General features: G+C 63.6%; 1 protein-coding gene across 3 annotated transcripts; it reads right to left on the bottom strand.

The window, feature by feature from the left end:
* Positions 1-3,414: 3,414 nt before the first annotated feature.
* On the bottom strand, positions 3,415-25,035 carry CAPN15 (calpain 15). 3 transcript variants are annotated; one of them, XM_061208809.1, is made up of 13 exons: positions 24,801-25,034; positions 16,594-16,888; positions 9,578-11,006; positions 8,583-8,791; positions 8,316-8,499; positions 8,013-8,236; positions 7,159-7,284; positions 6,935-7,087; positions 6,403-6,564; positions 6,069-6,295; positions 5,706-5,872; positions 5,449-5,627; positions 3,415-5,367 (listed from the first exon to the last, which is right to left on the bottom strand). In XM_061208809.1, exons 2-13 carry the CDS (start codon positions 16,773-16,775, stop codon positions 5,190-5,192), a joined length of 3,420 nt encoding a protein of 1,139 aa, XP_061064792.1. In that variant the 5' UTR covers positions 16,776-16,888; positions 24,801-25,034; the 3' UTR covers positions 3,415-5,189. The 3 variants fall into 3 exon arrangements, with proteins under 3 accessions (XP_061064792.1, XP_061064793.1, XP_061064794.1); XM_061208810.1 differs by lacking the exon at positions 16,594-16,888; XM_061208811.1 differs by lacking the exons at positions 3,415-5,367; positions 5,449-5,627; positions 5,706-5,872 and adding an exon at positions 5,886-5,957 and having other exon boundaries at positions 24,801-25,035.
* Between the last annotated feature and the right edge of the window lie 255 nt (positions 25,036-25,290).

The following is a 25,290-nucleotide window of genomic DNA, read 5'->3' as shown; positions in this document are numbered from 1 at the left end:
GGTCTCTGGGTGCTTCTGGCACCAGTGGGGTCCTAGGGAGCAGTCTTCTCTCCTCAGCTTGTCCTGGTGCAGGGTGGGGTGGGGACACGCAGCCCCTCCCTCTGCCCCCAGCCAGAGGCATTGTGGCCATTAACGTTCTCTGCCTGCTTGCCCAAGGCCGCCCGCCTGTCACCTCCATTAATGCTGGTACTTGTGCGCCAGGGGCACGTGGGCAGCACGGACAGTGGGTCCAGGGAAGGCAGGGGGACGGCGGTGCAGTGCCCAGGGCAGGCCTGTCTCCTCCCCTCAGTGTCCACACACGGCCTCACCAGGACAGGTGTCGGGGCTGGGCCAGCCTCTGCTTGCCCCGTTGGTAGAGGGATGGCGGTAGAGCGTCTAGGCAGGGTCTAGGAGCCCCTGGGAGGGGTCAGTGCCATGCAGGATGATGGCCACGGCTCATGTTCACCCTCTCACTGATGAGCTCTGGGACACATGGCAGCCCCCAGAGTGTCTGAGGGCCCCTCCACGGGCCAGTGCGTGAGTTGTCCTTGGCACTTCCTTCTCCTTGCCCATTTGAGGTGGCCTCAGGGACCCACGGCTTGGTCCAAAGGGGCAGGGTTGGGACTTCCCTGGTGGTCCAGTGGTTAAGACTCTGAGCTCCCCATGCAGGGGGCCCTGGTCAGGGAACTAGATCCTGCATGCCGCAACTAAGACCCAGCGCAGCCACATAAATAAATAAATTTTAAAAAACCCAAAAAACCCACAGAGGGGCAGGGTCACACCTGAGGGCCCTGGGTGCCAGTCTGAGTCCAGTGAATCTGAGAGCATTGGGGAGCCACAGCAGGTTCACAGCAGGTCTGTGAGGGAGCAGCAGAGCCAGAGAGATGGTGCTGGGTGACTGACTGTGTGGAGAGGGCTGCAAGCAGGTTTGGGGAACTCCACTATAAACCTCTGAGGGGTGGGCGGAGTGTGGCCCATGGTGGGCACATGCAGGGCCCAGATACTCTCCAGGGAGTGTATGGAGGTACTGCCCAAGCTGGTCCAGGGATGTGGGGTGGAGCGGGCCCCCCTGAGGGGAAGGGCATCAGCTGGAAGGCTCCTGGCACCGGGGACCCCAGGAGGCCTCTGGCCCCAAACCTGCTCACTGCACCCCTCCCCCAATTAGCTCCCTCCTCTGGAAGTCACCCCGGCCAGCCGCTCCCTGCATGCTTGATTAGCGGCCACCCTGGGGTGAGGTGGGGTGGGGTGGGGTGTGATCCAATCCTCCATCTGCCTCAGGCCCTGGGATGGAGAGGCTCCTGGACGCTCTCTGGAGGTGCCAAGACGGGATGCAGCGGGAGTGAGCTCCCCGCTATGAGAGGCATGCCAGCTGGGGCAGGGGCCTTTCCAATCACTGAGAGAGCAGCCTGGCCAGGCGAGTGGGAGGAATGGCTCAGGCCGCCGAGCCCCAACCCAGAGCCCCCACCCAGCTTCCGAGCTGCCCTGGCAGAGCAGCGCCCGGGGCCGACAGCAACCATATGTTGGAAGAGGAGCTGTGCAAGTCCCTCCACGGCCCCTGGGGCCCAGCCTTCCTGGGCCTGTCACAGGCGATTTTCCCTGCCTGAGTGGCAGGCCGGCCAGCGGGTGGGGCGGACGGGGGCTGCAGAGCCTGTGCGTACTCTGGGTCTGTCCCCCACGGCTCTCGACACTGACCCTGCCAGTTCGGGCAGACGCAGGTGCTGGGCCTGGAGTGGGAGACCCCGACATCCCGCCAGATGCCCGCCCCTTGCCATCACCCCTGTCCAGGTCAAGGTCAGGGGCCCAGAGAGGAGCCCGGGAGAGGAGGTGGTCAGCGGGACCAGCCCCGCTGCTCCGTCGTGGGTGGGCGCCCAGGGCAGGCGGGAGAGTCAGCCCAGCGCCCAGAGCCCAGAGCCGTGCGGAGGAGGCGGGAGGCCGCAGCTAATTTGTACACTAAGTGCTTCTGACAGGGATGCCTCACAAGTGAGAACACAGCACCACCCGCCTCAGGAAGGCCACCGCGGCCAACGGGTGGGCAGCCAGGCGGCCTGGGTAAGGGGCCAGAAGGGGGTCATGGGGGGATCTGGCCCAGCAGAGACGGGGAGGGGACGGGGGATGTGGGGAGTGGAGGTGGGCTCCGGACGAGGGGCCCCTGTGGCCGGAGGGTCAAAGACACAGCGGGCAGTGGCTGAGGCGGGGAGCGGGGCTGGGCGGTGCGGAGGCGGCTTGCCCTCTTCCGACCCTCGTCCACCCCTCGCACAGGCCTGGGTCCAGGTGCCACCCGACGAAGGCGGAAGGCCCAGCAGGCCAAGTCCACTCCTCAAGCCGGCTCCCCCTCCTTCTCCCGCATCACAGTGGCCGCCCCCACCCCGGGCCCTGACCCCGCCCCTGGCGGGACCGCCACCTGAGCCCCCGCCAGCACCTCCCATGAGCTGCCGCGTCCCCACCAAGGGTCTCGCCTGCGGGGGGGCCCCCAGCTCCCATTCCCCTCAGCCCCTCCCTGCTGGAGCAGGGGTGCCAGGGGAGCGGGTGCTGGCTGGGGTGAGCCGGGGTCTCCAGGCCAGCCGACAGGGTGGGCACGCAGCCCCCACCCCACTGTGGAGACCCCTGCTGGGCCTCTCTGATCTCGCTTCCTGGGCCATCTTGGGGCTGGAGGAACATGGGTGCAGGCTGCCCGGGACGTCCCAGTGGTGACGGGGGAGCCCAGCCCCCGCCCCACAGGAGAAGGTCTGGCGTGGCCGCGCAGCCGTGGAGCAGGGCGGGCGTCTCTAGGTGCTGAGGGGAGATGTGTTGTGGCAGCTCCCCTGCTGCCCGAGGCCCGCCTGGAGCCAACACTGCTGGTGGCTTTAATTGCTTTCACATTCGATAGGCTGGCCTGTGACAGGCTTCTTACACCCTCCGAGCGGCCTCTGCACCCCAGCCCCCCTCTTGGCTAGGAGGCCGGGCCCGCCGCCGTTCCACCTGGGAGCCCAGGCTGGGACTGCAGGCTGTGTGCCTGGTCCCGGCTGCCATCTGTAAAATGGGACAGGAGGGAGGGGGCACAGGACCCCACCACCCGTGGGAGACAAACTTTTCTCCCTGCCCCTCACTCCTCTGCTCCGCCCATGACTCTGATGGATCCAGAAAGGCGCCCTGAGCGCAGATGTCTCTCTGGGAAAAGCCGAGCACACATACGGTCCTTCTGAGGCTTCGTGGGGACCAGTCTGCCAACCACTGTGGGGTCTGGCCTGAGCCTCTGTCCTACCTGGATACCCAGTCCTTCCTGGGGTACAGGCAGCTGGTGAACAGGGTACCCCTAAAGGCTCCCTGTGAAGCTGGCCTGGGCACTGGCTCAGCCACCCCGAGGAGCTGTCCCCAGGAGGGCCTTGGTGCCCTTCAGCCCTTGGAGGAGAGGTGAGGGGCCAGGAACCCCTGGGAGAGACAGATGAGGAGCAATCCTTACAAAACAAAACATTTTTATTTGGTCCATCGGAGCCTGAGTCTGGAAACACCCATGGAGAATCATCCTACAGGGATGGTACTGACAATTGATAAAATAGCCTCTGTGTCAGAAGAGCTGCCGTATGTACAGGGTTAAAAATACTCACAGCTCAGAGTAAAAGGAGAAATATAAAGGAGGCCCAAAGGGGAGTCTAGTGCTTCTGGGTGCTTCTCCAGGTGTAAACCCACCCCCCTACAAGTCCCATGGGAAGCGAGGGGCCACAGACTGGGCCACCCGCTGCCTGGGGGCTGCAGGACAGTGAGGCCAGGTGGCCCAGAAAGCTGGCCTCAGTCATCCTCAGGCAGACACAGAACTCAGGGCTGAGCAGCCACAGGGAGGACGCTGGGCTTCTGAGGCGTGGAGGGGCTGGGAAGGGCCACACCCTGCATGTGCCTGGACAGGGCTGGCCAAGGATTTCTCCTGGACTGTTCCTCCCAGCAGAGGTCAGGTGGTGCTGAGGACAAACCCCCTCACCAAGCACAGGGCTGGGCCTGGGCTCAGGACCACCTGACCCACTGCCCCAACCCCAGCCTGGGGCATGGCTTCGATCCTGGCTGGCGCTCCAGGAATTGCATAGTGTCCCTCCCCACCCCTGCTTGAGCCCATGGTCGCCAGGCACCTGCCTCCTGGGACACTGCTGGGACTCCAGGAACCCCTGCTTGCCTCATGAGGGCTTGGGGGGAGATGGGACCTAGGGACAAACTGGGGAGAAAAGGCTCCTGACCTCGTGCCCCACAAAGGGGGTGGGTTCCTGCTCTCACCTGGGGTTCTGGCCTCTGACCTTCACAAGGGGGTGGTCCCTGCTCTCATCCTGAGGCCCTGACCTCTGATCCACCAAAAAAGGGACTGTCCCTGTTCTCATCTGGGGTCCTGGCCTAACCCCACAACTGTGGGTGGTCCCTGCTCACCCCAGGGTCCTGGCCTCTGACTCCCCAAAATGGGGGTGGTCCCTGCTCTCATCCTGGGGTCCTGGCCTGACCCCCAAAAATGGAGGTGGTCCCTGCTCTCATCCTGGGGTCCTGGCCTGACCCCACAAGGGGGGTGGTCTCTGTTCACCCCAGGGTCCTGGCCTCTGACCCCCCGAAACGGGGGTGGTCCCTGCTCTCATCCTGGGGTCCTAGCCTGACTCCCCAAAATGGGGGTGGTCCCTGCTCTCACCTGGGGTCCTGGCCTGACCCCACAAGGGGGGTGGTCCCTGCTCACCCCAGGGTCCTGGCCTCTGACCCCCCCAAAATGGGGGTGGTCCCTGCTCTCATCCTGGGGTCCTGGCCTGACCCCTCAAGGGGGGGTGGTCCCTGCTCACCCCAGGGTCCTGTTCTCTGACCCCCCAAAACGGGGGCGGTCCCTGCTCCTACGCTGGGGTCCTGGCGTTTGACACCCCAGATTTGGTTTTGTGAATGGAGCTCTTTGCTGCCTTACCCAGGCAGGAGGCCCCAGGCCATGGGAAGGGGCAGCCTTACCTTGGCCCTGGCAATCTGAGCCAGACCTCAAGGTGGGCTGGTCAGAGAAGCTGGCACACAGCTCCCTCGAGCTAGAGGCTGCTTCGAGGTATTCTGCTTGGTGGCTATGAGGCCCTGGGTAGGAGGGAGGGGCAGGAAGGAAGGCCCAGGGGAAGCTGCGCCATGCTGCTGGCGCTCCCTGGGTGGGGGTCCTGAGATTCTGGTTCAAGCATCCTGTGTTGGGGTCTCCCTCGTAAAGTGCGTGCGGGGGCAGGCAGGTGGGGGCAGGGTGGTCACAGCGGCCGGGGCCCATGCAGGCCAGCGACCTCGGGCGTGAGTGGGGGGCTGTGGCTGCCCTTGGAGGCCGTCCAGTCACTGAGGAAAGCCTGGGCCGCCTTGCGGTGCGCCAGGCGGTGGGTGATGGAGAAGCCGGCGTTGCCCTCCAGCTGGGACAGGATCACCAGGACCTGCCTGGGGGAGGGGGGCCGATGAGGGCCTGCGGAGGCTGGGGGCCGCGGGGCGGTGGGGGGGTGGTGGTGCAGGGGTGCCCACCTGTGCAGGGGCGGCACACTGTCCTGGGTGCGCAGGCTGCCACGCGTGGACACCACGTTGAAGCTGTCTGAGCAGTCGCACTGCACGTGCAGGTAAGACTTGGGGTGCCGGTTCTCCACCACCACGATGAGCCCCGCCCAGCCGTGCGTCAGGTAGTAGCAGGTCATGCCCTCGCGTCCCTGGGTGCAGGTAGTGCAGGTGTGGGTGGGTGGGTGGGCAGCCGCCTCCCTCCCCCTCCCCCCCGGACCCACGCCGACCTCGTGCCGCTCGCCCCTGCTCTCCGTGAGCAGGATGATGGCGTCCGCCAGCGTGGTCGGCTGGGCCTCCACGGGCTCCACCATGACGAGCCTTGAGCTGTACACGGCCAGCACGTGGCCGGGCGGCTCCGGGGTGCCGCGTGGGACCCCCGTTGAGGGGCCGGAGACTGTGGGGGGCACTGGGTGAGGAGAGCGGGCAGACCTCCCCGCTGGGTGCAGGCAGGGCTGTGCTGGTGTGGCAGGGCGGTTACCCTGCGGAGTGGCCGGAAGGCGTGGGTGGGGGTCCATGCCGGGCCTGGGGGGGGCAGGGGTCCCACCAGCGGGCCTGGGTGGGGGTTGTGTGGGCGGGCATGGGTCACTCACCCTGCGCGGCCGGTGGGCCCGGTGCGGGGCCCCAGTGGTTGAAGGCACAGCACACCACGGCGTACTCGCCGGGCTCCAGCATCACGTCGCAGTTGACAAACTTCTTGACTGCACGCTTGCTGTGGGCCAGCAGGCGGCCCAGGCTCAGGCGGCCACCGCTGCCGAAGGAAGCCCGGAACACCAAGACGCACAGGTCCAGGAGGTGGCTGTCCACCGAGTCCGTGCGCCTGCAGTGGCCCGCAGGGGTCACGGGTGGCCAGGCCCTGCCCAGCTGTCCCGCCCCTTCCACCCCGCCCCGCCCCGGCCCCACCCCTGCCGCCCCGCCCCCACCCACCTGCTGCCCTCCTGGAAGAGGGCGAACTCCAGGGACGCGCGCTCCAGCACCGTGAGGGCCGTCACGCCCACCGGCCCGCTGGCCGAGCTGGGGAAGCAGCCCTGCACACGCGCCTCCTGCCAGTCCGAGTGCACCTTGCAGATGTCCACGGAGTCAAAGTACCTGGGCAGTGAGAGGACGGCCCTGCTGAGCAGCCCCCACCCTTGCTCCGGACACGGCGCTCGTCCCTGGGCAGGGTAACCCCAGCAGGCATCCTGCCCATCGGGATCTCTTGGGATCAGTGTCCCAGAAGCCCTGGTCTTGGCTGTTGCCTGTGGACACCACCAGGGGGCGTGAGGCCCTAAGGCTGACCCACAGACAGAGTCCTGGCAGAAACACCCCCACCCTGTGCTGACCCGGATTCCAGGATGGACCAGGCCTCTGGTTGGCAGGAAGGACAGGCCAGGCTCCCTGGGGAAGGACACCGCATACACTGGGGCAAGCAGGGCAGCCGTGGGGCCGACACTGGACATGGCTGCCCAGCGTCCAGTACCTGATGAAGTCGCTGTACTCCATCCAGAAGACGCCTTCGCTGCTGCCGTGCGGCATGAGCTCGCTACGCAGATGCCCCGGCCAGTGCGGCCACTCGTCCGACCAGCTGCCGTTCCAGGAGAAGCGGCCCCACGGGTTACGAAGGTGCAAGAGCCTGCGGACCACAGGGTTGAGGGCCACGCTCATGCCCCCATGCCCCTGCCACATCCACACGCCCACACTTACCTGGAGCCCTGGACGTCACGGACGTCCAGGATGGAGTAGGCGTGGCGGGGGCGCAGGCCCAGGCTCTCGTAGGCGGCATCATCCACCTTCATGTTGCCTCCCCCACAGGAGGCGCCCATGAGGAACCTGTGCAGGAAGAGCAGCCCTGCTGGCCTCAATGACGGGGGAGTGGGCTCACTCTCCAGGGGACCCCTGCCGGCCCGGACCTGCCTCCGGGGAGGTGCAGCACGAGATGGGGGGCCCTCCCTGCCTCTGGGAGACCCACGTGAGACACATGGGACTCAGGAAGTGCTGGCCCAAGAGCTCAGAGGGCTTGGGCTGGGGGACAGGCAGACCCAGGGCCCTCGGAGGCCTGGTGAGGCCGGCTGATCCTGCCAGCTCAGGGCTGCGGCTCCCTGAGGGGGGGGGGCCGCCTAACTGCCCAGCAACAGCTGAGTGCAAGGGTCCTAGCACCAATGAGCTGTCTCTCCCAGGCCTGGGGTCCGGGACCCCCCCCCCCAGACACTGGCCAATGCATGCTGGGGCTCAGAAGTCCCCCCGACTCCCCCCACCCGTCTGCCCCGGCTGCTGCCGCCAGGTGCCTCTGTGGGGCTCACTCCACACAGCTCCATGAGGACGCTGATGGTCATCACCGGCCCAAGTCAGGACAGGGCCTTCTAGGTACAGACCAACGGACAGCATCCTGCCTGCTGCTACCCTGCCAGGGCAGGTGGGACGGCCAGTGCAGCTGGGGAGCCAGGCTCCAGCTGGGGTCAGCCCATGCCCGAGATATCTTGTGAGACGTGGTACAAGTCAGAGGGCGCTGGCCCTGCCTCTCCCACCACTCCATGCCCCAGCATGGCCGCCCCTCTTACCCAGCCTCCTTAGAACTCAGCATTTTGGCCCAGATGAGGTCAGTGTCAACTGGTTCCTCGCGAGGGTTAGTGGAGCTGACCTGCAAGGCCAAGCTCTCACAGGGGGCGCCGGTGAGCGTGGCCAGGCCCTCGATGGCGCGCCCGGCCTGGAGGGCAAAGTAGGAGCCGTGCAGCTTGGCCAGAGCCTTCTCGATGAGGGCCACCCACAGCTGCTTGCGCTGAGCCTGCAGGGGGGGCTGGAGTTGTGAGGCCTGCTGCCGCCCGGCCCCCGCCTGCCGCCCACCCCGCGCCCGCCGGCGCCACCTGGGAAAAGAGGAGGAAGCCGGCCTCGTCGCAGGGCAGCATGTCGTCCACCAGCACCGTTGTCCATGTGCCATCCTTGCAGAGCCGCACCTGGTAGGCGCCCTCTGCACACAGGCTGCGCGTGACCATCACCCGCTCGACCAGGTCCGGCCGCTCTGCCAGCACCGCCAGCGCACTCAGGAACCTGCGTGAGGTTGGGGCTCACGGAGAACACGGCCCGCCTGCCTGCCGCCCACTGCCCGCCCCGAGTGGGTGCCCCAAACTCACCAGCAGTTCCCCAGGAGCCCCTGAAGGATGTCTGAGGGCCGGAGAGTGTGGAACACGGACCACGAGGTACTGTGGTCCCTAAACACGGAGCAGTTGATCTCGTGGGGCCGCAGCCACTGTCGCACACGCTGCTGGACGCTGTCGCCCGCGGGGAAGCCCACAGACTTGGGCCCAGGGGGGAAGCTGTCGTCCACAAAGTTCACGCCATTCTGCAGAGACCATGGCCACAGGCTCAGGTCAGGCTGGACCCACTGCCCAAGAGAGCACCCTGCTGCCTGAGCCCCAGAGGAAGAGGTGGGCACATGTGTAGCCCCCTGACCCCTGTGGATGGCCTGGCCGGGCAACAGGTCAGTGGGAAGTATGTGAGCCCCAGGGAGAGGGTGCAGCGCCCAGCCTGTAGGCTGCGTGGTGGGCATGGGTTGCAGGGAGCCTGGGTGGCCTCCCTGCACAGCCCACTGCACTGAAGGCCCCAGGAAGAAAAGTGGGGGGACCTGACAGGAGCAGGGCAGCCAGAACACAAGCTCCTGGATGGGCTGCCAGCATTGACAGAGGGTAGCAGCATGAGGGGGAATGGACACCCTCTCCAGTTGCCCCTGGGGGTGGGTGATGCCCTGGGCTCAGGCCTCCTGCAGCTCCAAGGGAAGAAGGCATGAAGGGGCACCCCAACCCTGAGTTTCAGCAGGGTTTCTGCGGCTTCGGGAAGCACCAGGCCTGCCTGTTGGCGTGAAGCTGCTGCCTGTCCCCACCTCCCTGTGGGGCCACCATCTGCAGGAACTCACAGCGGGGCCGAGGGGTCAGAACCACGGACTGTGGGGTCATGGACCCTTGTGGACACAGAGGGAGAAGGGTCCAGCACACTCAGGCGAGCAGTGACCTGGTGGCCCCACCCAAGCTCAGGGCCGGCGGGTGCTCTGAGCTTCGGGAAGAGGGTACCACCCTCCCCCCAGCTGGAGAAGAGACAGCGGGGGAGGACAGACGATGCAGAGGGGCCTCACCTCCCGGCAGAAGGCCACAATGTTCTCCCACAGGGCCTTGGCCTCGCCCTCGTCCGTCTGCCGCCGCTTCTCCACGTGCATGCTCTCCCTGCGTCTCAGGGGCGCTGCGCCCCGGCGCTGGGTCACCAGGAGCTGGGGGGTGTGGCAGGCAGCACAGTGCTTGGCTCGGGGCGTGTTGAGTAGGGTGCAGGCAGGGCAGGCCCACTGGCCCGGGCGCTCAGACGGTGCTGTGGGGAAGAGGCGGCCAGCCTTGTGGGCCAAGCAGGGCCCGGGCTTGTCCGCGCTGCAGTCGGGGCAGCGGGTGGGAGGCTCGCCGTGCTCCTGGAAACCATGCAGCTTGGAGCAGCCGCACGCCGTGCAGCGGGAGGCAGCTGTGGGGTTCCTGAGCGTGCACTTGGCACACGACCAGGTAGTGAAGTCAGGGCTGGAGGGGCTAGCGGGCGTGTAGCGCACGGTGTCGCCAGCCAGGTCAATGACGTCGCTGCCCGGTGTGGCGCCACCAGCCTCACAGTGGGCAGGGCTGGCGGGACCAGGTGGGCGCAGCGTGGTGCCACCCTCAGCTGCTTCTTCCTCCAGGAAGCTCAGCCGCTTGCCCGACAGTAGCTCCGCCAGGCGGGAGGTCCCGGCCGCGGTCCGCCCCAGGCCCTGGGGGGGCCCCTTGGAGCTGGCAGAGGGCGAGGGCTGGGTGGCCTCAGGCACCGGTGGCTGCAGCTGGGGGGGCACCTCGCGGCGGCTGCGAGGCACAGGGTTGTTCTGGAGGGTAGGCGAGAAGGGGCTGAAGGGTGGCCCCCGGGGAGGCTCCTGGTCCGCAGCAGAGGGAGGGTTGGCATCGGCACCTTCCCCGGGCTGAGGCGGGGCAGGCATGACGGGGAAGCCTGCAGGAGCCACGACTTCTGGGACCACCAGGGCCTCGGGAGGAATCCTGGGCAGCGAGAGTTTCCGCGGCCCCCCACAGGCCGAGCAGGAGCTGGCCACGGGCGTGTTGTGCAGTGTGCAGCGCTGGCAGGCCCAGCCACTCCCGGATGCGGCCGCGCCCCCCTCTTCCCCTTCCACCTCCTCCGGCCGCCCCCCAACTGGCTCCACGGCCGCCAGCCCTGCTGTCCGCGCAGGCCCTGCCTCCTCCCCGCAGCTGCCCTTGGGCTCCGGCAGGACCCCGTTGATGACGGGTAGCAGGGAGGCCCCGGGGATGGGCTCGGGGGCAAAGCCACACACTTCGCAGGCCGCCCTGCCCAGGAGGTTGCGGAATGTGCAACGGGTGCAGGGCCACTTCTGTTCCTCCACGCTGAGCCGCAGGATCTTGTCAAGGTCAGGCTTGTGCCGCGGGGCCTCGCAGATGGAGCACTGGCGCTGGCCGGCTGGGTTCAGGAAGGTACAGCGTGCGCAGGACCACTCCCCGACCGCAGCCATGGGCCCGGGCGAGTGCGTGTGGCTGCAAGGGAAGGCCGCAGTCAGTGATTTTTGACAAGGGTGTTAAGATCATTCAATGGGGAACAGACAGTCTTTTCAATCAATGGTGCTGGGAAAGCTGGGTTTAAATGCTAAAGAATGAGCCAGAGCCTTACCTCATGCCACATTCAACAATTAACTCAAAATGCATCAATGACCTAAATGTAAGAACGAAAACTATAACACTCTTCGAAGAAGAAAATGTGAGTAAATCTTCATGACCTTGGATTTGGCAATGTATTATTAGATATGATACCAAAAGTACAGGCAAACAAAGGGGAAAAAAAAACTTCATCAAAATTAACAACTTCCATGCTTCAAAGGACACCATAAAGAAAGTGAAAAGGTAACCTACAGGAGAAAATATATGCCCATCATTTATTTCTGATCAGGGTCTAGGATCCAGAATATATAAACAGTTCTTATAACTACACAACAAACAACCTGTTTTTAAAAATGGGCAGAGATGGGGACTTCCCTGGTGGTCCAGTGGTTAAGACTCCGTGCTCCCAATGCAGGGAACTGGGGTTCGATCCCTGGTTGAGGAACTAGATCCCGCACGCCACAACTAAAAGATCCCACATGCTGCAGCTAAAACCCAGCACAGCCAAATAAATAAATAAGTATTATTTAAAAAATGGGCAGAGGACTTGAGGAGACTTTCCCCCAGAGATACACAAAAAGCCCATGAAAAGATGCTCAGCACCAGCAGCCATCAGGAAAATGCAAATCAAACTACTACAAGGTACCACCTCATACCCAACAGGGCAGACGGTAATAGCACTGGCGAGGATCTGGAGAAACCACAGGCCTTCCCTACGTTGCTGGTGGGAATGTAAAATATTACAGCTGCTTTGGAAAACAGTTTGACGGTTCCTCAAAAAGTTAAACAGACTTACCACAATTGTGACCCAGCTATTCCACCCCTAGGTATATGCTCAAAGAATTGAAAACTGGTGCTCTTCACAAACACACATCCACACATGCTCATGGCAGACCTGCTTACAACAGTCAAAAGGTGTAAACAACCCAAGTACCCATCAATGAATAAATGGATAAACGAAACATGGAATATCATTCAGCAACCAAGAAGAACGAAGCACCAACACACAACACCAACGAGCCCCGAAAGACACAAGAGGCCACACGCGGTGTGATTCCGTCCACAGGAAACGTTCAGGACGGGCAAACCCAAAGGCAGAGAGGAGCCTGATGGTTCCTGGGGGCTGAGGAGGCGGGTGGGAGCAGGGCTCTGGGAGCCTCTGGGGTGGGCAGAGCTGGCCCCGCAACCCGCCTCTTGAGGACTAACCTGGGTGCGAGGGGCGTCCACGCTCCACACACACAGTCTCCTACCCTGACTGTAGCTGCTCTGCTTGGCAGAAAATTCAACTGTTCTTTATAACAAGGCACGAAGCTTGTGCTTCTTATGGTATGTTTGTGCCAAATCCTTCAGGAAGAAAGAAAAGTTCCCTCTTCAGAAAAAACAAACAAGGGACTTCCCTGGTGGTGCAGTGGTTAAGACTCCGCACTTCCAATACAGGGGGCCTGGGTTCAATCCCTGGTGAGGGAACTAGATCCCACATGCTGCAACTAAAGATCCTGCATGCCGCAACTAAAGATCCGCATGCCTCAATTAAAGATCCCGCATGCCGCAACTAAAAGATCCCACATGCCGTAACTAAGACCCAGCTCAGCCAAATAAATAAATATTAAAACAAACAAACAAACAATGTCCCCCAAGCAGCGCGACTGTTCCTTGGCCCAGAGCAAACTGTGAAGCTGCCTTCTTGGGCGTGTGGCTGAGACTCACAGGCTGCCCACAGCACCCAAGTGGGTGGACGGGCCCTGGGGTGACCAGCACGGGGGTGGGGCCTGGCCAGGTCAGCTTTGGCCTTGGCTTCTGCACTACCAAAAGCCTAAGAAATCTGCCTGGAGATGACTGGAGCCTCCCCCGCTGCTCCGCACTGACAGAAGGGCCCACGGTCAAGGCGTGGGTACATGTGTGCCCACACAAACACACACGTGCACACACACGCTGGGTCCTGGGCAGCCTCCACGTGGGCCCCAGGCTCAGAGGATGGTCTTTTGCCCTGGGTGCCCCACCTGGCCTGCAGAGCTGGTCTGACGCTTTGTGGACCACCTGCTCCTGGCAGGGGTGTCCAGGGAGAAGACTCGGGCCCCTGTCCCCAGCACAGGACAGGTGGGCCTGGGGCCCTCCTAGGACACACCTGCCCTCAGCTCCAGGCCCCTGGTGGTCCCAGACATGCTGAGCAGACACAGGAGGGGGAGAGAGCCCAAGTCCCACCCACTCTCATGACCCAACAGCTGGCCAGTCCCTGGGCCGGATGAACATGAGGCCACACCCAGGACACACAGCAAGTGACACCTGGAGGCGGTGGGAGCTGTGCTCCCTCAGGGACCCCTGCGGCCCACACCTCAGTCTGCACCTCAGCGTCACCAGGTGGGCGGAGATGAAGTGGCTCTGGGGTCAGTGACCAGGTGTCCGGAGGAGCCCTGGGCCTTCGCCCCCACCCCCTCAACTACCCTGCTCTGGTCTCCACACACAGGGTCACCCTCACGGCCACCCTGATGTGCTGGGGGCCCAGGACCTGGATCCCTAGAGTGTCCGAGGTGAGGCCAGAGCACCAGACAAAGCCTGGAAGTCGGAGACCAGCATACCGAACTCCAGGACACGGGCGTTACTCCGCATGACAGGAAGGCCAGCCAAGTGGGAAACGGACACGAAATACCTGCTTTGCCCTCAATTCTCTGGGGCTGCAACACTCAGCTCCAGTTCAAAAGGGAGGTGATGGAAGGGCCTGGGACACGCAGGGTCTGCAGGAGCCTGGGGATGGCCTTTTCCTCCCCAAAAAAGCTGAGAGGAGTTAAGTGTTGTCCCCACTCAAGGACCCTGCTTGGTCAGGCCAGCAGACCCGAGCCCAGGCTCCCAGGCAGGATGTGGCCACCTGACCCCCTGCTGGTTCTGAGGGGCACGTGGGCCCCTCCCTCTAAGGTCATCCTCAGCCAGCCTTGGGCTGTCCTCTCCGCCTCTGTGTCCCCAGGGGAGGCCCGAGCTCGTAGGTGGTGGATGCCCGTTACTCCTCAAGGCCTCGCAGCTCCTGGCTTGGCTTGGTGGTGGGTGTCACGCCCAGACCTGGAGGCTCTTCAGTGAAGGGTGGGCTGCATGCGGCGGGTGTCCTCACGATGCCCGGGGCCCATGAGAGCAGGGGAAGAGTCAGCCGGACCGTCCGCACGTGCATGTCCACGTGTCCAAGTATGGGTGTGGGGAGGGGTCCTGGCAGCCGGCCTTTCTGCCCCTCTTCCTGCATCTGTGGCGCCCAGCCCCCCGCGCCGCTCCTTCTAGTGTCCATGCTGGGTGTCTGGATTCCTCAAGGTCACTGGCAGCTCTTCCCACAACTTGCTCCCAGGGGCAGACAGTACCTGCCTGGAGTGCCAGGCCGGATGCGCCAGCCCGCGGAGAGGCCTGGCGGGAGGCCAGAGAGTAAGAGAGGGCGCTGCCTGCCCAGGCTGCTGGCTGGTCAGTGTGAGCCAAGATCCAACAGGCACACACGCGCTGGGGCACAGGGTCGCCACCTCTGCTGCTCGCCGCAGCCCCCCTGCCCCCTGGCCCCAGTAATGCTACCCCTGGCGATTTATCCTGAGGACATAAATACGCAGAAATAAAATGACACGTGTGCATGGAGAAAGGCGTGAAGAGGTGCACCAGCCACTGGGGATAAGCTGATCAAACCAGCATGAGCGACCACCTCAAACCACCAGGAGGCCAGGATCAGAACCGAGGGCGGTAACAGCATTGGGAGGGTGGGGAGAAACCAGAACCCTCCCTGCCCGGCTGGTGGGGATGGGAAACACTGCAGCCACTGTGGAAAACAGCCTGGCGGTTTCTCAGAAAGTTAAACATAAACTTACAATAAACACGAGCAACTCACTTCTATGTATCTACCCAAGAGAAGTGAAAACACACGTCCATGCAAAAACCGGTACACAAATGTTCACGGCAGCAGATTCATAAAATCCATGGGCGAAGAGCCCAAATGTCCATCAACTAATAAGCAGGTAAACTCCACACAGTGGAACATCATTCAGCCATAAAAGGAGTGAAGCACTGATACTACACCGTGGATGAGCCCGGAAAACACAATGTTCGGTGAGAGAGGCAGGCACAAAGGTGTGATTCCGTTGACGTAAAACGTAAAATGTCCACTTTTGGTCTCTGTGGCAAATCCACAAAGACCAAAAGTGGATGAGTGATTTCCAGGGGGTGGGAGGTGACCGCAAATGGACAGGAGATGGGGTCTCGGAGATGCTGTGAAACTGGATCGTGCTGATGGCTGCACAACCGCACACGTGGACTAAAACCACTGAGCCGCAGGCTTAGGAGCGGAGGGTCTGGCGGTAGGTTACGTTACACCCCGATAAAACGCGTCACTGATACAGTAACAAGCGAGCTGAGGCGATTTGCTAACTCCTGGTCCCTGCCACCATCCGCTTCCCACACATCCCTCTGGACCTCAAGCCCTCATGACTCCGTCCACTAGGGTAACTCAGACAAGACCACTCATACTACCCCTGAAGCTTCCCAGGAGGCGGGTCCTGCTCCCACACGCCTGCTGGCCACCTAGACGGTGAGCCCAGGACATGCGTGGGGCCCACAGACACCAGGAAACTGTCCTGCACAAGTGGGCTGTGTCCGAGAGAAGTGACAGCCAAGGGCAGCTGGCAGGGGCCTTCGGGAGATGGAGGAGGGTGTCTGCTACCCACTAAGCCCAGGTGTGGGGGCCCAGGAGAGCGAGGCTGCTTCTGGCTGGAGGTCCGTGGACCCTGAGTGTCTGCTGGGCACCAGGTACCTCTCCCTCCAGTGAGGCCACAGGACGGGGCAAAGGCAGGGGCGTCCGTGTGTGCGTGGCTGATGTCGGAGCCCAACTCACCCAGACGTGAGCAGTGGGCACAGTGCCCGGGCTGCCCCACGCCCGTCACCCCAGCACCCCAAGGGGAAGCTCTCCAGGTGATCCAGGGCAGCCTGGGCGGGTCTGAGCGCAGCCACAGCTGCAGCTGGCGGGAGCTGGCGTGTGCAGCCTTGCCAGCGGGGACCCACGCCCCCCTCTGCTCCCTTGCAGGCAGCCACATCAGAGCAGGGCACCACGCACGGGTGGGGGGCCAGGGCAGTGCCCCCCAAATCCCATGGGAAGCAAGCCAGCATTCTCGGTGCATGCTATGCCCCTGCCCCTCCCCACCCAGCAAGAAGCTCCAGCTCCAGCAGACAAGCAAGCCCCGGGCTCAAGATGGGCTGAAAGGTCCCGTCCCAACCACCTCCGACCAGCCGGGCGAGACCTGCAGCCCGGCTCCAGGAGGGGCCGGCATCCCGGGCCTTCTCTACTGAGTGAGCAACCCCAGAGCCTCTCGGGTGTCTGGGGGAATGTGAGTCGCCAGAGGACCCTAAGGAACAGGGACCCCACTTCTCTGAAAGTCCCTCTGACGAGGAAGGGGCACCTGACAGCAGCACCCGCCCCTCAGGGCCCCTTGGGGCCACGCCATCTCCACCTTCTTACCTTCGGGCCCGGGGGCGTGGGGGCTGGTGCTGCCGGGTGACCAGGGTGTCGCCCCAGACAGGCCCCCCAGGGCCGCCCCTACACCAGCCGGCCGCTGCCGGGGGCCCCGGGTAGGGCAGTCCCCTGGGGAAGCCGTGGTCCGACTCGGTCTCAGTGGCCAGCGAGGAGGCGGAGCTCCCCATGGCCCCCGCGACGGTGGCCACGCTGAGAGCCGGGCCTGGTCACATGTGGCCGGCGGCGGCTGGCGAGGTGGAGCATGGAGGAGGGCACCCACGCAGGAGACAGGGCGGCCGGGCTGGTCCGAGTCACACAACAACAACAGAAATGACACAGAGATAAAGAGAGAGAAGAGACAGCGTGATTCACAGGCACCAAGCCCCCAGGAGCCCAGGGAGGTTCCCAGCACACAAGTGGCCTTGGGGTGGCAAAGGAGAGCCCAAACTAGGGGTCTCCACAGCCGGGGTCCCGACAGGGCTGCAGCCCCGGCGCATAGCTCGCCTCTGCCCTGGAGTGGCACCCCCTCTCTGCTCCCACAGGGGAGGAGCGGCTGTGCCACGGTCGCTGGCCAAAAGGGTATCAGCCTTAAAAGAAAGGATTTAGGGGATATTTAGCCAGAGAAAAGAAAAACAAGGGAGGAGAGCCCAGCGGGGCAGGTGAGCCCTGGCAGGACGGCCTCTGGGAGGGGCACTGGGCGCCGTCCAAAGTCACAGGGAGGTGCAGTCGCCACCATGACCCTTCCGAAGGGACAGCTCCCCCCACCCAGAGATGGGTGACCAGGGAGGGACCCGGGAGGCTGCCCGCCTTCCAGGGGGAGGCCAATGGGCCCAAGAGCATCCGCCCTGAAATGGGAGGCCAGGTGCATCTCATTTCAAATAAGGCACGTTCCAGTCAGGTTCAGGGAAGATGCCTGGGCCAGGCTCTGGGCCAAGGTGGGCGTCCAATTGGCTTTTTGGCCAAAGAGGTGACCAGCAGCCCTGCCCCCACCCCCAGGTCCACTGTCACCCAATGACACCCTTCTCCCAGCTTCCAAACAAGTCCCTTGGACACAGGGGCCAGCAGCAGGGGTGGAAATGGTGGACGCGTCCTTGCACACAGGCAGGCTGGAGGGCGCCCAGGCCTCTGAAGCACTGGTCCATGCTGCGTCCAGGGGACACGGGTGGGGATGCCCACACCTAAGTGACTAGCAGCACACGCAGCTCTGGAGGCTGAAGGGATGGGAGAAGTCTGGGCCTCTGCCCCGTAACGGCTTCAGTCAGACCAGCCGAGTCCCCTGTAGCAATACCGTTCACCTGGACCCTTTCCTCCAAGGGACGCGGACAGGATAGAGCAGCATAGGGCCCGAAAGGCCTGGAGATCCCGAAAGTCACTTACCACTCAGGCCTCCCCTGCTCAGCACGACCAGAGCCGACGGTGGGGGCAGAGGCCCCAGTGGCCTTTAAAGCCGACACTGCCCACCTGGACCCTGAAGGAAGGGCTGAGGCTCCTGCCGACAGGAGTGCCGTCCAGTGGGAGCATCACACGAGCCTCAGGTGTCATTTCTAACCCTCCGACAGCCACGAAAGAAAGGCAGGACAGGTAAACGGAATCTCTGTAGCATATGTTACATTACCCAACACGTCCAATGTGCTGCCAGGTCGGTTTGGAATCAGGATGAAACCCGCGTGAACCACGTACCACCTATGCTGAGTTGAGGTCCTTCCTCTACTGTGGTTGATGCTCACCTCCACGAAGATGGGCCACACTCCAGGGGCAACAGCCATGGCCGCCCAAGGTTTCCATACTGGGCTGTGCTAGAGCACACTCCCAGTGGTCACGTCCACCTCAAGCAGGGTCACTCAAGACACCTGCCTCTCCCATGATTACGAGTGGGACACCACAACAACTAGCACAGCCCCCCTAGGTTCCTGAACCCCACTCCACATAGGAACCCTTCGTGGGAAAAGAGCCCAAGCGTTTCTGACACTCCCCTTTCACAGCCAAATCCTGAGCAGGTGAGGGCTTGAGCTGAAGCTGAGCCCAGTGAAAGGTGTCCATGGAGCAAGACTACTCAAGCCTGGGTCCAGACCGGTGTCCACTGTGAGAACAAAGGACGGGTGGGGGTAGACAGTCCACCTGCAGCCAGGTCAGGGCTGGCATCACGTGTGCCTGACGCAGGTAGAGCCGAGGGAAGAGTGAGGACACAGCCCTGGACCTCCCGGGGGCCTGTGGGCCTGGCTTGCTGGGAGGAAGGAGCACCAAGGTCCTGTGAGGACCCGCCTGCTCTTCACCGACGCCCTTAGCCTCAGGGGACTGAGCGCTCAGGCCTGTCACAGACACTTGGGGTGCACGCTAGTGCCCCTACCGCATGTGAACAGCACACGAGGCACCAAGAGGGGCCAGCTCTGCACCCAAGCCCGGCAGCAGCTGTACCCCACGTGCCAGCCTCCCAACACACCTTCAGGAAACTCCGATCCTGCAATCAAGAGGGTTAGGGGAGGGTGACCTCGAAAGGCCTCTCTGGGGAGTTCTGGGGATGGCAGCACCAACACCCCCACACCCTGCTCGGCCCGCCGGGGTGATGGGGAGCCCTGGCTGCCTGGCCCAGGCCCTGTGCTCCCGCCCCGAGTCAGGTCCTTTCATCCATGCTTTCTTGCATCCTTCACTCACTCACCAGCGCCCAGGCCGCCTGGGCTCCGACGGCACTGCCCAGGGCCGCTCCCTGGCTGCTCTGTCTCAGGAACAATGCAACATAATCGCGTCTCCCGGCAGAACCCTGGGCTCAGACGCTGCCAATGCCAGCCTCCCGAGGGCCCGAAGGGTGGGTGTGCCTGTCCCACCACCCAGACCAAGCCAGTGCCTCCTTGCCCTTGTTCGGGAACCGCTGCCCTAGATCTGAGCGGGATGGTGGCCTAGATCTGGCCTCAGGGAAGTGCAGGCATAGGGCTATGGCAGCCCCCCACCCGGCGTTACCAGCACTCCGCAGCGGCTGGGGACAGCAGGGGACCCTCCCCCAGAGTGACAAGAGCACGAAGGGCCGGACAAGGGTGACCCCTCCTCAGGACCCTGCGTGGGACGCGCCTGTCTTGGTGGTGGCAAGCCGGGTCCCGGGGGTGACACCCCACAGCCTCACCCAGCTCACCTCGTCCCACTGCCCTCTGGGCACTTCCCACGGCAGGTTACCCGACTGAGGACTAGAGCTGAGCTGACACCTGGCAGAGGCTGAACCCCAGGTCCAGGGCGGGGAGGCGCGGGATCCTTACTCCCTGTACCCCCAACGCTCCGGGGGCTCCCGTGAGTCCTGCGGGCATCAGCACAGGCTGCCCCCGCTAGCTTGTGGGGCGCACACACAGGGCACCAGAGTCCCGTGGGACAGCCAGGCTCTGCAGACACGGGCCACCTGATGATGCTTCCACACGCGTGTACACGCTTTGCCCAGCCGTGTTCATGATGTACGTGCCCCACGCCTGGCTGGTTTGCCATGTGCCAACTGCACACCACCTCCCACTCAGGGCCCCGGGCACAAGTCTCGTTAAATCTCATCTTGTAACGACGGTGCTTTCACAACTGCAGCAACCCCAACAGGCCGCCCAAAACCAGCCCGGACAGGGCATGGAGGGAGAGCAGCCGTGAAGGGACCCCAGGCTTTCCCAGAGCATTGTTCCCTGTGCCCGGGTGCCCCAGCTGCACCCACCAGACGTGAAGCCTGGTACTCCTGCCTGAGGGAGGGACAGGCCAGGACAGTGAATGAACCCACCTACGTCCCTTCCAGAAACCAGGCTGGGACAACACCCCCCATGCCAGGAGGCCCCTGTCCCAGCACGGGTGGGACAGCATCCTCCCACGGCCACCCTCGAGGGGTCAGGCGCCCATATCAGCAGTTCATGGGCCCAAACCCGCAAGGTGGGAGGACAGTGGGGTGCAGAGTTAGGGGCTGGGCCACTGGGGACGTGGCGGCTCTACCTGGGGAGCACCAAAGGGACAGCAGACACAGTCCAGGAGACATGTCTGCCTTGCAGTGTGCCCGGAATGCCGGGACCACAGCCCCAAGCTTCAGGGGCATGGCGGCCTGCAGGGCTGTGAGGACCAGGGTTCTGAGGGGGGTGCCCACACCGCTCCACTACAGCCGGACAAATCCACGGTGCTCGTGCCTGGGCTCTGCCTTGGGAGGTGAGGCTTCGTGGCAGGTTTGCCAAGAGCACATCCACCCAGAGGGCACGCCCTGTCCCTCTCCTGGAAGGGTCTGGACTCTGGCCCCTGGAGCAGCAGCCCCAGCCCCCAGGCTTATCGGCAGGAGCCAGAGTCCATCGGAGAGTGGTGTCGACCGGCCACATGACTCTGCCTGCCACCCCGAGACCGGGGCCAACCCCGAGGCAAAGGCCACACAGAGGCCGTCCCACCTCCACTGCCCCAGGGAAACACTCCCATGGGAAGTGGCCGGGGACTATGACCGTTTAGAAGCTGCATCTGTCCCTCACCCAGAGGTTGGAGGCCCCAGGGGCGTGGCCTGATTCAGCTGCTCCTCGCTACCTGGTCCAAGGCCACAACTACCTCTAGGCCAGCCAGGGCCATAGGGAACAAGGCCTCCCTCAGCCTGGCTCTGCCCATGGCTGGGGCCACCAGGGAAAGGTGCCCAGGTGGGGCAGAGCTCTGGGCAAGCAGCCAGTAGCCATCGGGACTCATCTGGACCCAGGTCCTGGCACCACCTGGCCACTCCAACTGCCCACAGGGCACATGTCCCCCTGCCAGTCTTTTCTAGGAGTGCTGTGAGGCCCAGATGCCCTCCCAAGCCGGGCCAGAACCCAACAACAGCATCGTCAACCTCTGAGAGGAGACTGTGGAGGTTCTGCTGAAAATTGCTATCAACGCCCCTAAGAACCAGGTCCAGGAACAAAATGGTAATGAGCACTCCCTGTCATCCAACTTGGGGAGAAATGCTGGAGCCCGAGATCCCTGCCTGCACACACTTTAAGGTAGCCGCTCTGCTGGCGTTTCTGGACTTCTCTGCCTGTCCAGCACCTCAGCCCTGAAGCATCCAGCCACAGGCCAGAACTCAGGGCCCCACTGGTACTGGTCACATAAACGACCAGCAGGTGTCAGGTGGGATTTGCTCTGCTTCTAGGGCCCCTGCTTTCTGGGGAGGGAGGAGCGGAGACAGGCCCCTCAAAATCAAACCCGTGGGTGAGGGGCAGCTCGTCAGCACAGAGGCTGGAGGACAAGCCGTGGGGGTCTGGGCTGCCTCCCGGAAGGAGACAGGGTCACGGCGTGTCCTCTGTCTTTGGAGTCGTACCCGCCTCAGTCGTACATCATGAAAAAGGAAATTATTGTCAGGGAATCAGGGATGCCACCAGGATCTCGTTTCTAGTTCACGAGTTCACTGCCGTCTGATGATGTGTGTGCTTGGTTTTGGCACTGCCACATTTCTGTTCGCCAAGTGGCAGCAGGAGCAGCCCTGGCCCGGGCAGCCCAGTGACCTCGGGCCTCGAGGGTGGCAGAGCCACCTCACAGTGAGGGCACTGGAGCCTCGAGCTCACCCCAAAGGGAAGTACCTTTTCAGGAGCTGCAGGGGCTCCAAACACGCGGCCTCTCCCCTTCCGTGGGGGGAGGGGCAGGAGGTCCTAGAAGTGTGGATGTGGAGGGGTCGGGTGTGGGAGGACTTCCCCTACTCTGGCCTTAGGCCAAGACGACCCAGAGGAGCAGAAGCCATGGATGCCTTCCTTGGGACAAAGACACCATGACTCTCGTCAACAGCAGCTATCAACCTATTTTCCTTCTGATATTTTGCAACACCATCCAGGCATGTCCCCCAGCCTGGCCACCAGCGAAAGGGGGTTGCAGCCCTTGACCTCAGGGAAGCAGACAGCAGGGTGTGGAGCAGTTGCTCAAGCGAGATGGTGCTGCCAGGACAGGCAGTGAGGCCGTGTGTCCCACTCGGCCTTGTGCGAGTCCACCCTGGGTGCCCCAGACAAGTCCTTACTGGAGGGACAGCACATCCCGCAGGCGTCGGGAGGCCCCATGCTGCTCTCCCACAGCCCCCGGCTCCCTGCACTGTCCTGGCAGCACCAGCACAGCCATCTGCAGAGTGACCCAGGATGACAGGGTGTGGCTGGGCAGGTCTCCAAGCCCAAACTCCACCCACAGCCTCCTTCCAGCTCATTCAAAGAAGGTGGAGGCCAGTGACCCTTTCTCATCCATGAGAGCCTGAGAGGGGCCATTCTGGATGCCTCCCCCTCCAACCCCGGAGTTCCCCTCCGAGTTCAGAGCTAGGTCACCAGAGCTGCCTGCCAGCGAGCAGCTGACAGAGGATGCTCGCTGACCACCCTGCCTTGGTGCGAATGGGGCAGTGCTGGGCACAGGGGGAGCCGGGGACAGCCAAAGGGATACCACAGGCCTGCTGGGCATTCTCGGCAGAGCGGGGCAGGGGGTGGGGGGGAGTGGTCCCTGCCTGTGAACTTGGCAGAAGGGATTAAGCAAGAGAGACACAACCATATTCCTGCTTTGGGATGCTCCTGTGGGTGCCGGGTGGGAGGGCCTGAGGCAGTCCAGGCAAAAGAGCAGGGTGAGGAGCCAGCTGACCCGGAGGCCACGGAGCACCCTTGGTCAGGGTCTGGGCCGCACCCCTTAGGCTCTTCACCAACCAGCTCAGGCCGGTGAAAACATCTGTGGTTTCAGAAAATTTTTAGGGCAGCAGAGCCCTTCTTCTCAACTCCATGTATAAAAGACAAACCGTCGGTGGTGGAAGGAAGAGGCTGAAAGGCATCCTCGCAGATCAGAGACCTGGATGTGCAGCCCCATCCAACCCTCCCCAACAGCCACGGCTGCACCTCAGCCTCGGCCTCCGGGTCTGTAAAGTGGGGCTTAGTAGAGTGCCACCTGAGAGACAGAGGCCCAGAGAATTTCATGCAGGGCCTGAGAGCAAGGAGTTTCAGCAAATTTACCCCATCAAGAAGGGCAGAGGGGTTTGGAGCCATCCTCCGGATGCAGGATCGGAGGGCCCAGCCACTTCCTGCTCTCAGAGCCTGTGGTCTGGGGGGGGCTCAAAGCAGAGACACAAGATCCGAGACCGAAGGTCCCTGTCTAAAGCTGTGCAATCGCTGAGCTTTGGGCCCAGCGGGGCTTAAGCCTGGCTCTCAGTAGGTCACAAGGTCACCAGCCTGGCTGCTCAGGGGAAGCAGCTCTAGAGAGTTTCAGATGCAGAAGAAAAGAGGGGTGCTCCTCCCGGGAGCAGAACGACCTGAGAGGAAGTAAGGGGAGCTCAACAGCAAGGCCAGGCTGAGCTGGCCTCTCCAAGACCTGCTCCCACCAGCCAGGCTGCAGAGTAGTGGCTCTCAGGCTCCCCGTCCATCTGGGGCCCTCCTTCTGCAACTTGGGCCAGGGAAACACTACCTCTCTCCCCACGTTTGAGAAAAGCACTCAGAAGTGGAAGGATCGACTTACCCCCTCCCTCCAGCCTCTGGGGGCGGGAGGGTGATTACCGGCATCCTCCTAACAGTGGTTCACACAGCCCCCCAGACCCAGGCAGAGAGAGGAGCTCAGGGATCTCCAAAGGAGGGCCTCCCAGGAAAAGCTCGGAACTACCAAGCACCCAACTGAGCCCGTTTCCCTCACAGGACGCCATGGCTCCGAGCCACAGGACCCCAAACTCCCAGGCCTGGCCTTACTGGGGTCCTGCTGCCTGGAGTCCGGTCACAAATTCCTGTGTGTTAAGGGGTCCCGAGAGCCAGCCCAGTCAGGGCCACTTGACCACACAACAAGGCTGCGCTGGTCAGGATCAGAAGGGCCCCTCCTGTGGGCAACAGGAAGAGCTGGGTCGGCCGGCAGCCTAGCAAACATTCTCAGGGCCACCATGGGTAACTTTTCGGTTCGCTCCAGCGCCAGCAAGAGAGGGACGGGAGGAGAAAGTGTGGTTGGTGGCCAGTGGGCACACAGGGCGCGCCTGCTCCCCTACTCCACGGGGCCGCCCCGGGACACATCCCCTAACGTCGCCGGGGCCGGGACACTGCCCGGAGATAAGGGCACTCAAGGGCAGGAGGGGCTGAGGCCGCCTCCCGTGTCCTTAGCACCCTGGGCTGGTCTCCCCCTGCCCGAGGTCCCGCCGGCTCCCCTCTCCAGCAGCGCCCCCAGCCCGGCCGGGACCGGCCAATGCCCAGGAGGCGCCGCCCGTCAGCCACGGCCCCTCGGGGGTCCAGGCCGCGCCCCCGGCCCTGGCCTGGCCCAGGAGCGGGACTCACCTCCGCAAACCCGCGGCGCCTCCTCAGTCCCCGCGGCCCGGGCTCGCTCGCCTGCGCCGGCCGGCCCACAACTTGTTCTCGGAGGGCGGGCAGGCCCTCTGCCGCCGGCGCGCTGCCCCGACGGCCTCCCGCGCTGAGTGGCGGAGCGGGCGAGCACACCGACCCGGCCCGACCCGTCCCGCGCAGCGCCCTGCGCCGCCTCCGTAGCGTAGCGCCCTGCCGGGGCCCCGCGGCTACGGCGCGCCCGGGGCGCACGCGGCGCTGTGAATCTCGCGCCCGGACTACCACTCCCACAAGGCGGCGCGGCGCGCGAGGCAGGCCGGGAGGCGGAGTCCGGGGCGATGGCCAGTAGCCGCCTCCACTGGCGCTCTCCGACTTCCCGGGGCGCCCAGGGAGGTGGCCGAACCCGGTCCCTGGCGGCGCTGCGTGCTGAAGGGGGCCCCGACGGGACCGGGACTACAACTCCCAGAATGCCCCGCCGGGAGGAAGG

This window comes from Eubalaena glacialis, chromosome 13, assembly GCF_028564815.1.
Source record: "Eubalaena glacialis isolate mEubGla1 chromosome 13, mEubGla1.1.hap2.+ XY, whole genome shotgun sequence".
Classification (NCBI taxonomy): Eukaryota; Metazoa; Chordata; class Mammalia; order Artiodactyla; family Balaenidae; genus Eubalaena; species Eubalaena glacialis.
Note: the sequence above shows the minus strand (reverse complement) of the source record. Positions and strands in the feature narration are given on the sequence as shown.